This window comes from Bos grunniens, chromosome 6, assembly GCF_055505025.1.
Source record: "Bos grunniens cultivar Pamir isolate PY7600 chromosome 6, Bosgru_T2T1.0, whole genome shotgun sequence".
Taxonomy (NCBI): Eukaryota; Metazoa; Chordata; class Mammalia; order Artiodactyla; family Bovidae; genus Bos; species Bos grunniens.
In genome coordinates this window covers 26,473,742-26,490,156 of record NC_141170.1, presented here as the reverse complement: position 1 = coordinate 26,490,156, position 16,415 = coordinate 26,473,742, and the positions used below count along the sequence as shown (strand labels likewise).

Genomic DNA, 16,415 nt, shown 5'->3' with positions numbered 1-16,415 from the left:
ATATTTTACATGATTATATAATTGTATAGATTATATAATACATACAACCTTGTACTTAGCTTAAATATAATTATGTGTATAGATATATATATATCTATACACATGCAGACAGATTAATATATATTCTTGCCAAGGAGATTGTGTGTTTGTGTGTGTGTGTGTATATATACACACACACATATATATGTTGTAATTGGATATCTTGATATTATGATGACTCATAGTTTTTCTGAATATTCTTAGTGGCAAGAGATTTGTTTTTTCATTTTGCTTTTTCTCCTGTTCATTTAATCCATTCTGTTGATGAACATTTAATTCAATTTTGGGCAAAAAGAAGCATGCCTGAATCACTGGCTACTCTTTTAGCTGCATCAACTGAAGAGAGATGATGCCTCTGGCTATAGCTGAGTCCCATGCGAACACCTGCATGTCAAAACCCTGGAATATTTTCTCCCTTTCTTATATCTTATATCCTTGATTTTAGCCTTAAGATTTCAACTAAAAGAGAGGAGGAACTCTATTATTGTAAATTATATATATATATAGTCCTTTAGTCATTGCTTAAATTTATATGTGAGCATTTATTCTCTTTTCACTCCCCTAATTTCTGTGTATATACACATTCATATATGTTACATGAACATAGGTACATACACATTCCAGTATCTGCTTCTGGATTAACTGCTCTGTGCATTACTGACAGCTTCATTCCCTCAGCTACACAGAGGTCCAGGCCTTTAATAGCAGAGATGAGCAGTACAAGGCTGTGCTGAGCTGGGCTGAGCTGGACTTAGCCATAAAATGAGTGTGAATTAATCTCGGCATTTCTGATGATATGCAACTACCTTCCAAAGTCCACCATCTAGCATGGTCTAGTCATCAACATCAGATGTTGAGTACTATAAGGATATACAGTGGAGTATGAGATTGTGAATTCAGGTATGGTATTGGTTCTGAGCAGACCGTACAATTTTCATTTGCCAATTTTAGCTTCTCTGGTCTTTTTTCTTTTTTTAGTTCCTTGAGAAGATGTATATGAAGAAGGAATGTAAACGTGAGTGTAACCAGAGACAGTCCTATAAAATAACTCAAGCATAGATGAATCTTGGGAAGATGATTAGACAGTTTTCATTTACTTAGCTATTTCTCTCCTGTTAAACATTAAACAAAATGTATGATGAATGTCCCCCCACAAATGTACAACTTTGACTTGGCAGCATCCATAAAATTTATAACTAATACTTGTAAACATTTCAGAATGGTCTTCTGCTTCAGTTAATCAATATTTTATATATCTTATCAACTATGAGATCAGTATTCATATTTGGTGTTCTAACATTTTTGTAGCATTGTCAATATTACAGAGTTATATCAACTATTTGTAAAAATAAATAAAACCTTAAGAAAGCCGAATTACTTTCTTGCATTTTTCCAGAGTATTATTTTCCCGGCTTTCAGTGAATATCTCCTTTACTTTTTCTTTACAATATAATCTTCTTTCACTTGAATTCAGCTTACTGAGGATTTTTCCCCATTTTTTGGCATGTTAGTCTTGATAATAAATGTGTACTCATAAGGTCATGGATCATAAAGTTTAATGGAAACTCAAGATAACATTATTAAGATTAAATTTTAAAAATATTTTTATTAAAAATGTTAATGCTTATGTTAGGGAAAATTAGGAAATATAGATTAGCGAAAAGAACATTAAAAAATACAAAGAATTTCTGTAGAGTGTGCAATAACCACTCTTTAGTCATTGGAATGCATCTTTCTAGATCTTTCTCTCTAGATAATTTAATCAAAAGGGGTTTATTAAAAGGCTATTGGGGAGTTCCCTGGTGGTTTAGTGGTGATTGACTCCACACTTCCAATACAGGGGGCTTGAGTTCGATCCCCGGTTTGGGATCTCCTGCAAGCCACATGGTGCAGTCAAAAAATAAAAATGCAAAAAGGATATTGGTTCCCAAAGTTTTATCAGTTACTATATATGTCTTCAAATCCAAAATCTCTGGCTGATGGATGACCTTTCATCCTCTGGGACTGTCATGGTCCCATTTCAATAATGTAGCTGTAAATGAGTCTTTATGTGTCCAGACATGTTAGGGTGATGGAGTATATGAGAGAAGCAGTGAGCCCATAGTGTCAGCCTATTGCTGTGAAATGAGTTTCAGTGTTGAGTGGGATACCACAGTGGTGAATAAGCATTCAGGAAGTCTGTGAATGTTGGTGTGGGCAGAAGTTTGTTAAGCAGGAAAGCAAATCCAACTCCAGAATTAGTTGCTTTTCTAGCAAGGCCACTTTTCCCAGACTCCCTTGATGTTTCAGCTCATTATACATTCCTGCATCGTAGCCCATGGGAGCCATGAAGGGAGAGCTGCTCAGCCTGCAAGCATAGAGAAGGAGGCTTCCAGTTGTACTAGGCAAGCTGGGGCAGGATTTTGGCATTCAGTCCCATAATTCTGACTTTCAAGTGTTGAGTGGAGGAGGTGTTGGGGGTGGTCTGGAGAGAATTCACTTATTTCCCTGGACACATTGTTCTTGGCTTTGTTACATTCAAGCCTGATTTATACCAGGGACTCAAATTTGGTTTTAATTGCCAGACAACTATTCTGCAGAAGCTGTAGCTAGATCAACCTTACTGAACGGAATTTAAGATATTTCATCCGGAGTCTGCATTTCTGCCTCCATGCCCACTTTGCTTATGACATCTCTGGGCAACCTTGGTGCTCCTGGAGAAAGAAGGGGGCTGGCATGCAGAGGCTAGGTTAAACTTTTCCCTTGATTATTTAGTGCTTCCTCTATAGTGGAGTCTTTTGGGTGCATATTCCCAAAGAACCAAATCCCCTCATACTCTGATCCATTCTGTGCAATCCACCATATACCTCTTCTCCCAAACCTCCTTGTCACCAGCCCTGCATTCATGATCCTTCCAAGTCTCTGGCTTCTAAGCTAAGCCATCAGCTGCTGACCATTAATTGGTGACACATTCTCCTCAGGCTATTTCTCCTTTCAGGCAAAGTGGTCAACAGGATAAAACGCTTACATTTCTGTCTGCTCGAAAATTCCTCTTCTCAGCTGTTCTTCAGGGCCACCCTTGAGTTGGGCTAGAGTATCTAAGCAGTCCACTTGTGGCTGCTGCCATCATATTGTGGAGGTTGTCTGTTTCGTTACCCGGACTTAAAGAACATCCCCAGGTGAGGCATATAGGCTGAGGAAGATGGCAGTATGGTAGGAGTGGGCACACCGTGTCTTCAATTTCTGGTCAAACCCAGTCCTAAATAGAAAACTGTCATCTGATTATGAGAAACAATATAATTTGGTAATTAAATCTGTGGACTTTGGAGCTGTGAAGCCTTGATTCAAACCCAGCTCGCTCCTTATTAACTGTATGACTATGGGGCAAATTGCTCATCTCCTCTCTGTTTCAGTGTTCTCGTCTAACGTAGGGATGATAGCGATAACAACAGTACCATCTCCCAGAATTGGGGTGGGGATTAAAAGGAAAGCTAGCAGTAAAGTGCTTAGAGCGGAGCCTGGCACACAGTGCACACGCACTAAATGTTAGCTGACTTTATGGCTTAGGGGATCAGATGACCCCCCGTTGACGATGAGCACCAGTCGCTTGGTTACCTAAGGTCTCATGATCAGGCTGCTGTATGAGCCGGCGCCAAGCAACAAGCTGAGATTGGTTCTTCTAAAGGAGAGTGGTTACATGCCACAGAGCTCACAGCTCAGCTGCAAAGCCCTGGGGGCCTGAGCTCTGATTCGCCTTTCTGGCCGTGCCAAAGCTCCATTCAGCAGCTCTCTGTGCCACAGGTGCTTCAAGCATTCTGGCTTCTCTGGGTCAGACGGCAGAGATTTCTGGACCATCTGAAAGCCTCCTCTCACTTCAGGCCACCCTCCAAGCTGGCAGCCTCTCAGATTACTAAAGAAATGAGCTGAAACAGCACATCTAAATCTGGCCTCCAAAATCCAAAGAGTAGTACGTGTAGCACATCATCATATGTTATTTCCAACTCCCAAGTGTAATAGATGTAAATAACCTCAGAAGCGTAGATGCTAACAAAGAAGGGGTCAATAGCCAGGAAGTAATGAATTTTTGAGTTTTATTCCATTTGGCTTTAATATAATTTATTTTAATTGTAAGTGTATTTAAGTTTTTTAAATTTATTTATTTTATTTTTGGCTGCGTCGGGTCTTAGTTGCAGCACGTGGGATCTTTGTTGCATCATGCGGAACTTTCATCTTGGCCCATGAACTCCCTAGTTACAGCATGTGAGCTTAGTCACTCCGCCCAATGTGGGAATCTTAGTTCCCTGAGCAGGGATGGAACCCAAGGCCCTTGCATTGCAAGGTGGATTCTTAACCACTGGACCACCACGGTAGTCCCCTTAAGTCTTAATAATGACTGTGTTTAACAACCAGCTCACTAAATTCTTGAAAATTTAATAATTGCTTTTGTGAGCTGGGATAAACTGTCTCCTACTGATGGTAGGATTCAAGTCAGTGGCCGGGGGTCAGGGGAGGGTGTTAGGGGTGAAGAATAAAAAGAATTGTCTACCCCAACCTCCTTCTGGGTTATTTCCACAAAAACCATTTTAGGAGTCTTCATGCAACGTGGGAAAAACCTCACCACAGAGGGGAGTAGGGAGAAATTTTCTGACAAGGAGGGTGCATTCGTTTGGGTCTTTATTGCCGTTCAGTCAGCAAATCTCGTCCGACTCTTTGCGACCCTGTGGACTGCAGCACGCCAGGCTTCCCTGTCCTTCACTATTTCCCAGGGTTTGCTCAAAGCCTTGTTCATTGGGGCTGCTGCTGCTGCTGCTGCTGCTAAGTCGCTTCAGTCGTGTCCGACTCTGTGCGACCCCATAGATGGCAGCCCACAAGGCTCCACCGTCCCTGGGATTCTCCAGGCAAGAACACTGGAGTGGGTTGCCATTTCCTTCTCCAATGCAGGAAAGTGAAAAGTGGAAGTGAAGTCGCTCAGTCGTGTCCGACTCTTAGTGACCCCATGGACTGCAGCCCACCAGGCTCCTCCATCCATGGAATTTTCCAGACAAGAGTACTGGAGTGGGGTGCCATTGCCTTCTCCGTCATTGCATCTACCAAGGAGCAAATGACAAAATGGCAGTAGACGTTTGAGAGATTTACTGGGGTTGGGAGTAGGAGAACACAGAGAGTCTTTAGATTCTGATGCATGTGTGATTCCCTGTGGAAGGAAAAAGAAGACTTGAGTAGGAAGAATTTTGACTCCAGCACAATTCAAGTAAAAGTTTGGCCAGGCCAATGGGGAGACCTCAAGTCAAGGTTGACAAGAGGAGGCATCTCACATTTTGCTAAAATAGGCCTGCCTTGGTAGGTCTGCATGCTCAGTCATTGGCTGGGAGCAGCCCAAGAGAGCACGACCTTGGTGAGAGGGTGAAAGATCCTGAGGGGTAACAGCTGGGTCCATCAGTCACTTGTACTCCCTGCAACAGGCGATCCAAGCAACATATTTTCATAGGGTTGGGAGGTGAGGGAACGTGAAGCCATCTGAACATTCCCATATGGTCACAGTTCAGCATTTAGGGTCTCACTATTTCCCATCAATACTCTGCCTTCACATAAGAGACTTTGCAAAGCTGTGAATTCAAATGGTATTTTAAAAAGTTTTTTTTAATTTGTTTTATGAAGATACAGTTTACATATAATAAAAGTTATTCATGTTAAGTGTATAATTCTTCTATATTTGACTATATGAAATCATGTGACCATCACCACCACCATCAAAATATAGAATATTTCTAACAACATTAAAGATTCCCTCTCACTCCTTTGCTCTCAGTCTCGTTTCCTTCAACCTGATCTCTGTCTTTCTCTGGCTATTAGTAATTCTTTATTATAAAATAATTTCAGCATACCAGAATATATAAAGAAATGTAGCTCTTTCACTCAGGCCCGTGGCACCGGCAGGACGGGCAAGTGTCGTGGTCTTTGTATTGCCAGGAAGCTCCGTAGCCCCCAACGAGACCAGAAGTAGTGTGATAAACAGTACAAGAAAGCCCATTTGGGCACAACCCTGAAGGCCCACGCTTTTGGTGGTGCCAAGGGAATTGTGCTGGAAAAAGTAGGGGTTGAAACCAAACAGCCAAATTCTGCCATCACAAGTGTGTCAGGGTTCAGCTAATCAAGAATGGCAAAAAAATCACTCCTTTTGAACCCAATGATGGTTGTTTGAATTTTATTGAGGAAAATGATGAAGTTCTGGTTGCTGGATTTGGTCGCAAAGGTCATGCTGTTGGTGACATTCCTGGAGTCCACTTTAAGGTTGTCAAAGTAGCCAATGTCTCTCTTTTGGCTTTATACAAAGGCAAGGAAGAAAGACCAAGATCATGAATTTTGATGATGAAAGCACAATAGTAATCAAGTTTGATATACCAAAAAAAAAAGAAATGTAAAAGCTTGCTCATAAATCATTGCCTGGCTTCATCAGTCTTAGCAACAAATGGTATTTTAATTTAGCAAATTAAAGGATCATTTCTTTTCTTTCTCTCAGTTCATCAGCTCTAAGACATGAGATTTTTATAGAAAAATCCCAAGGACTCTCTGATTTGGTGGGATTGTGTCTGTTTCAAAAAAGGCCCACAAATTATTTGATACTCTCTCTTCAAAATGTATTGTCTAATTTCTTTCCCCTTGAGTGTGGGCTGTGTAGACTTGATTTTAAGGAATAGAATATGGGAGAAGTGATGAATTGTCGCTTCTGAGACTAAATCATAAAAGGCATTGTGGATTTCTCATTGTTCTCCCTTGAGTCATTTGCTCTAGGATAAACCAGCTACCATGTTGTGAGGAAAGGCCCACACGGCAAGGAAATGAAGCCTTTTGCAAATAGCCATCTTGGAAGAGATCCTCCAGCTCCATTAAGCCTTCAGATGCAACTGCAACCCCTTCTGACATCCTGCCTGCAACCATCCAAGAGATACTGAGCCAGAATCACCCAGTCAAGAGGTTTCTGAATTCCTAACCCATAAAAATGACTCTAATGCTTGTTGTTTTAAACCATTAAACTTAGGGATTATTTGTTGTGCAGCAACAGATAACTAATAGATTTTTGTCCCCAGAAGTAGGATGCTATAACAAGAATGTAAAATGTGGAAAGGAGAAGAATTGAGAAATAGGTTGAAGCTAGAAGAATTCTGAAGAAATGGTTAGCAGAAGCCCCACAGACTTTAAGGAGGCTGTGGGTGAAGACTAGCAGGAAAATGAGGCAAATACAATTGGAAATTGGGAGAACTGGTCTCCTTTTTCTGCAATGGTGGTTTAATCACCAAGTTGTGTCTGACTCGTTGTGACCCCATGGACTGTAGCCCACCAGGCTTCTCTGTCCAAGGAATTTCCTAGGCAAGAATACTGGAGTGGGTTGCCATTTCCTTCTCCAGGGGATCTTCCTGACCCAAGGATCAGACCCGTGTCTCCTGCTTGACAGGTGGATACTCTGCCACTGAGCCACCTGGGAAGCCCCTTGTGATATAATAGCAGGAGGTTTATCCACACTGTCACCTGAAGTAACATGGAAAGTAGAATAGCACCTGATGAATGGTGATGTCTAAGGAAATTTTTATACAGAGTGTTGAAGGTATGGCCTGGTCTCTTGCTGCTTATAGTAAAATGCAAATTAAGCCAAAAGGACAGTTAAAAGCAATCAGGACTTCATGGTTTTGAAAACTCCTGGCCTTCTCACATGACAACTGATCTTTAAATTAAGAAATGATTTGTAGCAAAGATTAAATCCAAAAGGACACACAAAGGACACAGCCAGGAAAACATGGTCTAAAGATAAATCCAAGGATGTTATTGTCAAATCCCTTGTTAAGATCTCATAAAGATCAAAGATGATTCTTCAGAGGACATTTAGGCAGACAAAATTCTAATGAAATTTTTAGTGTGCCTCACAGTCTTAATCAAACAATGGAGCATCTAAGAAATTGGAGGGTGTTGTTCTTCAGCAGACTCTCAAGGTTGAGAAGGGCTTATTGTAAAGAGATTTGAGGATTTGGCTCTTGAATAATGATGTGGACTGAATAAGATTCATAGGAGATCTGCAAAGTTTTTTGAAGAACTGGATTGGAATAAACATTGCCAGCTTGGACTAAAAGTGGGTGTGTCTGAAAGGGGATGAGTGTATTTTGCAGGTGAGATCAACATAAATAATTTGTATCTGAAGGACAGGCTATACTGGTCTTAGACTATGTCCACAAGTTATTTGATTTTCTTTCCTGCAAAGGAAATTTGGAGGAGTTAAGCTCTCTTCTTGAAGGTGGGCTGTACTTGGCTGCTTACTTTTTTTTCTTTTTGACTGTGTGGTCTCAATAGTTGCAGTATGTGGGCTCTCTAGTTGTGGTTTGCGGGCTTAATTGTCTCTCAGCCTGTGGGATCTTAGTTCCCCAACCAGGGATGGAACCCGTGTCCCCTGCATTGGAAGGAGGGTTCTTAACCACCAGAGAAGTCCCTACCTGCTTACTTCTAATGAATAAAATGTGTCAGAAGTGGCAAAGTGCAATTTCCAAGACGAGATTATAAAAGGCATTGTACTTCCTCCCTGCCTTCTCTTGTATCACATGCCATAAGACAGTTTTTCAACCTCAGCCCAACTGATGTTTGGGACATGGTTATTTTTTGTTTTGAGAGGCTGCTTGTGCATTATAGGATGTTTAGCACTATCTCTGATCTCTACTCACTCAAAATTCCCCTAAACTGAATTGTTTTGTCAAAGTTTATATACATATGTATACACACACACACACACACAAATTTCCTTATTTATTCTGGCTTTTTTTTAAAGGCTTTGTATACCCAAAATGCCCTTCAGAAAGTTTGTATCTTTTCCTACTTTCACAAGTTGAATCTGTAGATATTTTTTTAAAAAAAACATTTTTGCCAGTATTGGTTTTGTCTTTCAGAAATCTTTGCCAATATAATAGACAAAAATTGGTATCTTGTTTTAATTTTTTTTTATTATTGGTGACTTTGACCATTTAAGAAATGATTTTGGTCTGTTGTATTTCTTTGTGACTTAGCCCATTTTTTTCCTGGTGCATAAGCAAAAACATAGGACTTACTTTCTTTTTTTCAACTTTTTATTTTATTGGAGTATAGCCAATTAGCAATGTTGTAATGGTTTCAGGTATACAGCAGAGCAACTCCTCCATACATATCTAAGTATGTATGTCATAGTCTAAGACCAGCAACTCCCCAAACTCTCCTCCCACCTGGGCTGTCACATAACACTGAGCAGACTTCCTTGTGCTGTATGGTAGGAGAACCTGCTTCCTAGGGCAGGTGGTTCTGCATATTTTGATGAGGAGGGCTGGAGAAGCCCCACTTCCCTCACTACCCATCGTAGGCAGGTGCCCAGTGTACACAATTCTTGCTTGAAAAATTTATTCCTTTAGTTTGTTCTCCCTCTAGATTTTAAAATATCAAGCAAATCCACTGTTGGGTATTAGTGATACATCAACTTTCTTTTTGACACATTTTATCAGATACCAATACATGAACAGTGCCATGGTCGGGTGGGAGCAGGAGGCAGTTAAAGAAGAATACTGAAAAGAGGAAGAAGACAAGAAACCAGATAATGGTCACTTCAAACTTTGCCTTAATTGCCAGTGCTTTCTCCACTCACTCAAGTTTGAGAAATCCTCGTTCAGAGCTATGCTTCTCATTGGTCTGTGAAGGCCCTTGTCTGGTTATTTACTTATTTATTCCCCTTTATTCCAAAGCCCATTCCTATCCTTTCACCCAACAGAGATACTACCTTTAATCCGTTTAAGAACTGACCTTAACAGATGAACAAGGTCCTACCCAGGAAACTATACTCAATATCCTATGATAAACCATAGTGGAAAAGAATATGTATAACTGAATGTTTTGCTGTACAATAGAAATTAACACAACATTGTAAATCAACTACACTTCAATAAAATTTTAAAAAAAGAATTGGCCTTAAACCTACACTTTTAAACCTAAAGAGTGTTATTACGAGAGCATATATATGTTTTCAATGTACATAAATGTTATTGTACTAGAAATATTATTGCTTCCTACATTTTAGTCACTAATATGTATTTAAGATTTAATTACATTGCTGTATAGATCAAGTTCATTGTCCTAATGACTTCATAGCATTTTATCAGCATCCACTATGTTTTACTTACTATTTGCCCATGATGGGCAGCTACGTGGCCTTGAACTTACCATTACCCCAAATAACACATGTGTCCCCTTACAGTCTTGTCCAAAGTTTCTCTGGGCCATACATGCTCAGGAGTGGGATTGCTGGGTCCGGGGGTATACATATACGTAATTTCACAAAATTCTTCCAGATTGTTCTCCAGATTATTTGTCCCTGTTTACTGTAGCCACTGGGCTTCCGTGGTGGCTCAGCTGGTAAAGAATCCGCCTGCAATTGGGAGACCTGGGTTTGATCCCTGGGTTGGGAAGATCCCCTGGAGAAGGGGAAGGCTACCCACTCCAGTATTCTGGCCTGGAGAATTCCATGGACTTTATAGTCCATGGGGTCGCAAAGAGTCGGACACAACTGTCTTTCCCTTTCTTGTCACATCAGTAGCATCACATCTCTCTAATAGTTGCCTTTCAGGGGTATGTAAGATGGTGTAACATCATTGCTTTAATTTGCATTTATCTGACTACTAAAAATTTGAGCATTTTTGTGTCTTTTTGTTAGTCATTCATTTATTCAACCAAAAATTACCCTGAGTGCCTATTATGTTCCTGGCACCAGGTAAAAGCATCCCTTGTTGATTTTATACTGGATCTCATGTCTTTTTTTTGGATCAGTTTGTATGAGTTCATCATATATACACATATTAATGCCTTGTCAGTTTTAACAACACAAAAATCTGCTCCCCACATGAATCTATCTGCTGTCTGCTGTCTGCTATCTCATTGACCAGATAGCCTTATTTTGATGAGGTCAAGAAATTTTTTGGCCTCTTCTATTAAGATTCTCTGGGCTTCCCAGGTGGCGCTAATGGTAAAGAATCTGCCTGCCAATGTAGGAGACAGAAGAACCTCAGGTTTGATCCCTGGGTTGGGAAGATCCCCTGGAGGAGAGAGCATGGCTACCCATTCAAGTATTCTTGCCTGGAGAATCCATGGACAGCAGAGCCTGGAGGGCTACAGTCCGAAGCGTTGCAAAAAGTTGGATGCGACTGAAGTGACTTAGCACTCAGGCACACACATTATGATCTCCTGGAGAAGGAAATGGCAATCCACTCCAGTATTCTTGCCTGGAAAATCCCATGGACAGAGGAGCCTAGCAGGCTACAGTCCATGGGGTTGCAAAAAGTCAGATACACCTGAGCAAGCACTCACACACATTATGCAATATTACAGTGACAGTCTCTTGGATTTTGTTCTATTAGTAGTAGTTTAAGCATTTATATTTAGGACTTCATTCCATCTGGAGTCCACCATTTTACGTGGTACAAAGTAGTAACCTAACTTTATTTTTCTCTATGTAGTGAACTTGTTCTCCTGACACAGGTTTTCCTTTGCTCTCAGGGTTTCATCATTCAACCTAAGAGATCTCAGCCTTGAGTCTATTCTGGGAACCAAGATGAGTCAGAGGTTTGCAAACAGTTGCATTTGGAAAATGTCCCTGTGAAATCTGAAACTGGGCAACTCCAATGTTGACTGCTTTGCAGAAAGGTTTGACTTGTGGTTAATGTTATGTGGAGTAGCTGGAGCCAGAGGCTTGACAGCAACAGACAGGTGCTGGTGGTGAGATGTTTCTCCTACAAGGTGAGGGCTTGTGGAGAGGACTTAAAAACCAAGAGCAAGGCTAAATTTACCGTAAATGTTGGAATACTACCAGGGGGATTGTCTAGTATCACACATTCAAATTTGCACACTCGCAGCAAAATGTAAGCTTTGAAATTTGGACATGATTTAAAAGTATTAGGGGGCAACGTAGCTAGAGTTTCAAGCATGAGTCCTGGGAGGTCAAGAACACTGGGTTCAAATCCTGGCTTGGTCGCTTAGCAGCTGTTTGACCTTGGGCAGATTATTCCTCTCAGGGATTTAACATGAGATCATCCTTATAAAGCATTTAGCTCAGGGCCAATATGTACTAGGCATTCAATGAACAAAGACAATAGAAATGCTTATTACATAATAGACTCTGCATTCTGGGGAATACAAAGAATAAACAAACTCTGACCCCCAAGGGGTGTACGATCTAACACAGGGATGCGATAAACTACACAAATAATTATACCATAAGAGAAAAGCTCGAAGTTTGCTCTAAGAGTATTACAATATGTAATCAGAGTTCAAAGAAAAGAATGGCATATAAATCTGGGGGCTGGGTCTGGGGCTAGGATTAGGGGCTGGGGAAAAGTTTCATGGAAGGACTTGGCTTTGGGGAAATGTCTAGACCAATGAGCAAAGGCTCCTGCAAGAGAGTGCCCATAGGGCTAGAGTATAGATTAACGGTAAAAGGAAGGCCTGTTGGGTTGTGTCATGGAGACCTTGAAGGCTGAAATGGGGTTGGATTTAACCTGATAGACAGAGAAGATGCTCTGCTCTGAGCTGTGCATTGAGGATTAAACAGGAGTGGCTGCTGAGTGGATTGCAACCAGAGGGGAGGGAGGTGCGGGAGGATGGTATGGTCTGGACAGGTTAGGTGGGGTCTGAATGGGGGCATGGGCACTGGGAGCGACAGGTAGGGAGCAACGCAACAGGCCTGTGATGGAAGAATCCACAGGACTCCCAAGGCAACCTCTTCCCCAAAGCCACTTCCTTCCTACCAGCTCTCCTTCCCTTAAAACTATGCCTGGATTTCCTTTCTCTTATTTAGCTGATAGGTAACCTCACTTATGGCCCCCTTTGTATCTCAATATGTTTCTTTCATTCCTTCTTTTCTTTTTTCCTGCCTGTTTCCTCCCCTCCTTTCCTCCGAGGCCGCCCCTTCTACTGGTGTTCTCGACCCTGCCTTTCATCCTCATGGAATCTCCACCAAGGACTTCCTGTCCTTCCTCCTCATGTCTTCCTGCAGGTCTCCCCCGGCTCTCTCCTGCTTACAAATGTGCCAGGTGTCTCTCAGGCTAGAAGAGCTTCCCTTGGATCTGGTTCTCTTCTCAAGTGATACTTCAATTTCTCTCCTACCCTAAGCCTCCAGGTTTTTCCAGAGAGGGTTCCCTCCAAGTCAGCCTTCATCACCTTCACCCCTCAGTCTTCCAAAGCAAGCCCCCACCTCCACAAACACTGCAGAGCCACCAAGGACGTCTTTGAGGCCGAATCCAATTGTTTTTTTTTCTCAGCCCTCTATCCACGAGGCTCTGCTGAGTGATAACCCCGTTTTCCCCACGCCACCTTCCCCCACTGTTCTCTGTACCTGACTTTGCAAACAAAGCTCCTGAATCTCTCTTTTCTTAGCTTTTCCTTCCCACCCTCTTTCATCCCTGCCCTGCAACAAGGCCCTGGGAATGAACAATCTTTTCCTGTACAAGTTAAAGGAGAAAAATGTATATAAACATGTATATGTTATCCACCCTCTGGAGTCAGGCCCCAGCTAGGATCCTCCTGCTCTGTGTGCTATGGGCGCACAGAATAAGATTGAAAGCTTGGTAGAAGCAAAGGGAAATTGTATTCTTTGATCAGAGCATGGGGAGGTAAGGGCTCCTGCTCCAGAGCACAGCTCTCCCTGTGGGCAAGGCAGTTTTATAGGGTCCTGACACCGGGGAGTGGAGGGGAGGGGGAGGGGTAGAGTTCGCATTAGGCAGGCTCAGCCGTGCTGTTTCAGACCGCAGTGCTCACTTGGTGTCTCTGCACAAGCCCTGCCACCATCACGCACAGCGGTCCTGGGCTGGTGCACTCTCACCGCATGTGTCAGATGCAAGCTCTTTGCCTGTGGCCCTCTGTAGGCAAGGGAAGCTAGACTAAGCTAGCTAAAGTTAAAGAAGAGGTTAGACCGTATCACCTAGGTTCCATCTTGTTTTTCTTGGGGATTCCAGTGGGGTTTTGCTGGTGACAAGTATATTTATTTTATATAAACTTAAATATATATATTTATATATATAAAGGATTCCCTGTTGGCTCAGACAGTAAAGAGTTTGCCTGCAAAGCGGGAGACCCGAGTTCGATTCCTGGGTCAGGAAGATCACCTGGAGAAGGAAATGGCTACCCACTCCAGTATTCTTGAATGGAAAACCCCAAGGATGGAGGAGCCTGGTGGGGCTACAGTCCATAGCGTCACAAAGAGTCGGACACAACTGAGGTTATTTATAAATATATATATAAACTTAAATATATAATATATAAATAACTTTAAAATATCCATCTATGTCTATTTATACTCCATTTAATAGAATAATAATCAGTGAGAAAATGGGCACTTCATTATGGCCCCTAAAACATATCATCAAGACATAATTGCAAATAAGTAGCAATATGGAGGCACCCTTTCAATCTTTCTTGCAATTATGCCAAGGGCTGAAGTTAGGCTTATTCTTTTGTTTTCCCTCTGGAATATTAGTGTCTACCATGATTTAATTGCCACCTCCCTGTGAGGAATTTCCAATATCTCCAGCCCTGACCCTCTTCTTAAACAATAGACCCCCAGTCCCGATGTCCTGATAGTACCTCAAACTGAACCTGTCTCGACAGAACTCATCATTTTCCTCCCTCATCCTACTGAATCTGCCACCCTTTTTTCTTTCCATCTTGCTAGGCTTCAAGATCTTTGTAGAAGCAAAGAGCATTATTTTGAAATTGTATAGTGGTAAATACAGTATTGTTAGTGCTGTAAGAATGTTTTTAGAATATGTGGCTGTAGACTTTTAACAAATATGATAGTGAGTGGAATATATTTTTCTAAAAACAGCAACAAAGAAATCAATGAGTCAACATTTAAGTTTAGAAAATCCAAATAAATAATATTCTTTAAAAATGCTGCATGATAAACCTAATACAATTCTTTTTACAATGTAAATAGAATTCTGAAAAGTTGGGGAGAATTATGTTTTTCTTCCTTATATTTTTAATAAATGAAATAGTAATTGATGACAACAATCAACCTTGACTAAGAGCCTTCTATGTATCAGAATTGAATAGAAGGACTTGCATTCTAGGATTTTATAGATCTTCTGGAATTTCATTCATTAGCACATTGATTAAAAAAAAAACTAAGTGATGAAGCAGTAGCTAAAGTTATCAGTGAGGAAAAAAAAGAGAAATGTTCAGATTTTCATATTATTTGTAAAATCACTCTATTGCCTTGAGTTTATAAAACTTAAAAACAGCCTATGTATGACATGTTTCACTTTGGCAAAAGGAGATGAAATAATCCTAAATTATTCTATAAAATTCTATTAAAAATTTGATCTATAATAGTCTTATAAGAAGCAATTAGTAGGAGTCCATAAAGAGTTCAGTTCAGTTCATTTCAGTCACTCAGTTGTGTCCAATTCCTTGAGACCCCACGGACTGCAGCACGCCAGGCCTCCCTGTCCATTACCAACTCACGGCTGCTGCTGCTGCTAAGTCGCTTCAGTCGTGTCCGACTCTGTGCGACCCCATAGACGGGAGCCCACCAGGCTCCCCCATCCCTGGGATTCTCCAGGCAAGAACACTGGAGTGGGTTGCCATTTCCTTCTCCAATGAATGAAAGTGAAAAGTGAAAGTGAAGTCGATCAGTCCTGTCTGACTCTGTGTGACCCCATGAACTGCAGCCTACCAGGCTCCTCCATCCATGGGATTTTCCAGGCAAGAGTACTGGAGTGGGTTGCCATTGCCTTCTCCGAAACCAGCTCTCGGAGTTTACCCAAACTCATGTCCATTGAGTCAGTGATGCCATCCAACCATCTCATCCTCTGTTGTCCCCTTCTCCTCCTGCCCTCACTCTTTCCCAGCATCAGGGTTTTTTCCAATGAGTCAGCTCTTCACATCAGGTGGCCAAAGTATTGGAGTTTCAGCTTCAACATCAGTCCTTCCAATGAACATTCAGGACTGATCTCCTTTAGGATGGACTGGTTGGATCTCCTTGCAGTCCAAGGGACTCTCAAGAGTCTTCTCCAACACCACAGTTCAAAAGCATCAATCCTTCAGCGCTCAGCCTTCTTCACAGTCCAACTCTCACATCCATACATGACCACAAGAAAAACCATAGCCTTGAGTAGACGAAACTTTGTTGGCAAAGTAATGTCTTTGCTTTTTAATATACTGTCTATGTCTAGGTTGGTCATAACTTTCCTTCCAAGGAGTAAGCGTCTTTTAATTTCATGGCTGCAATCACCATCTGTGGTTATTTTGGAGCCCCCCAAAAATAGTCAGCCACTGTTTCTATTGTTTCCCCATCTATTTGCCATGAAGTGATGGGAACGGATGCCACGATCTTAGTTTTCTGAATG

The 16,415-nt window shown here is 41.5% G+C and overlaps 1 protein-coding gene and 1 pseudogene across 29 annotated transcripts in view; both read left to right on the top strand.

The window, feature by feature from the left end:
- Nucleotides 1–1,413, top strand: part of FAM47E (family with sequence similarity 47 member E) — a 34,672-nt gene extending 33,259 nt beyond the window's left edge. For all 28 annotated transcript variants that reach the window (XR_015165282.1, XR_015165281.1, XR_015165278.1 and 25 more), the window contains one exon: nt 1,018–1,413. Coding sequence is in view for 23 of the 28 variants with exons in the window: in XM_086405301.1 (XP_086261427.1) it covers nt 1,018–1,098 (81 nt within the window). In the remaining 5 variants the exon portion in view is untranslated. The remainder of the gene's footprint in view (nt 1–1,017) is intronic.
- Nucleotides 1,414–5,887: 4,474 nt separating this feature from the next.
- LOC147370441 (small ribosomal subunit protein uS12 pseudogene) lies at nt 5,888–6,435 on the top strand (annotated as a pseudogene). The gene has a single exon (XR_015166014.1). The product of XR_015166014.1 is annotated as a small ribosomal subunit protein uS12 pseudogene (transcript).
- Nucleotides 6,436–16,415: the final 9,980 nt, after the last annotated feature.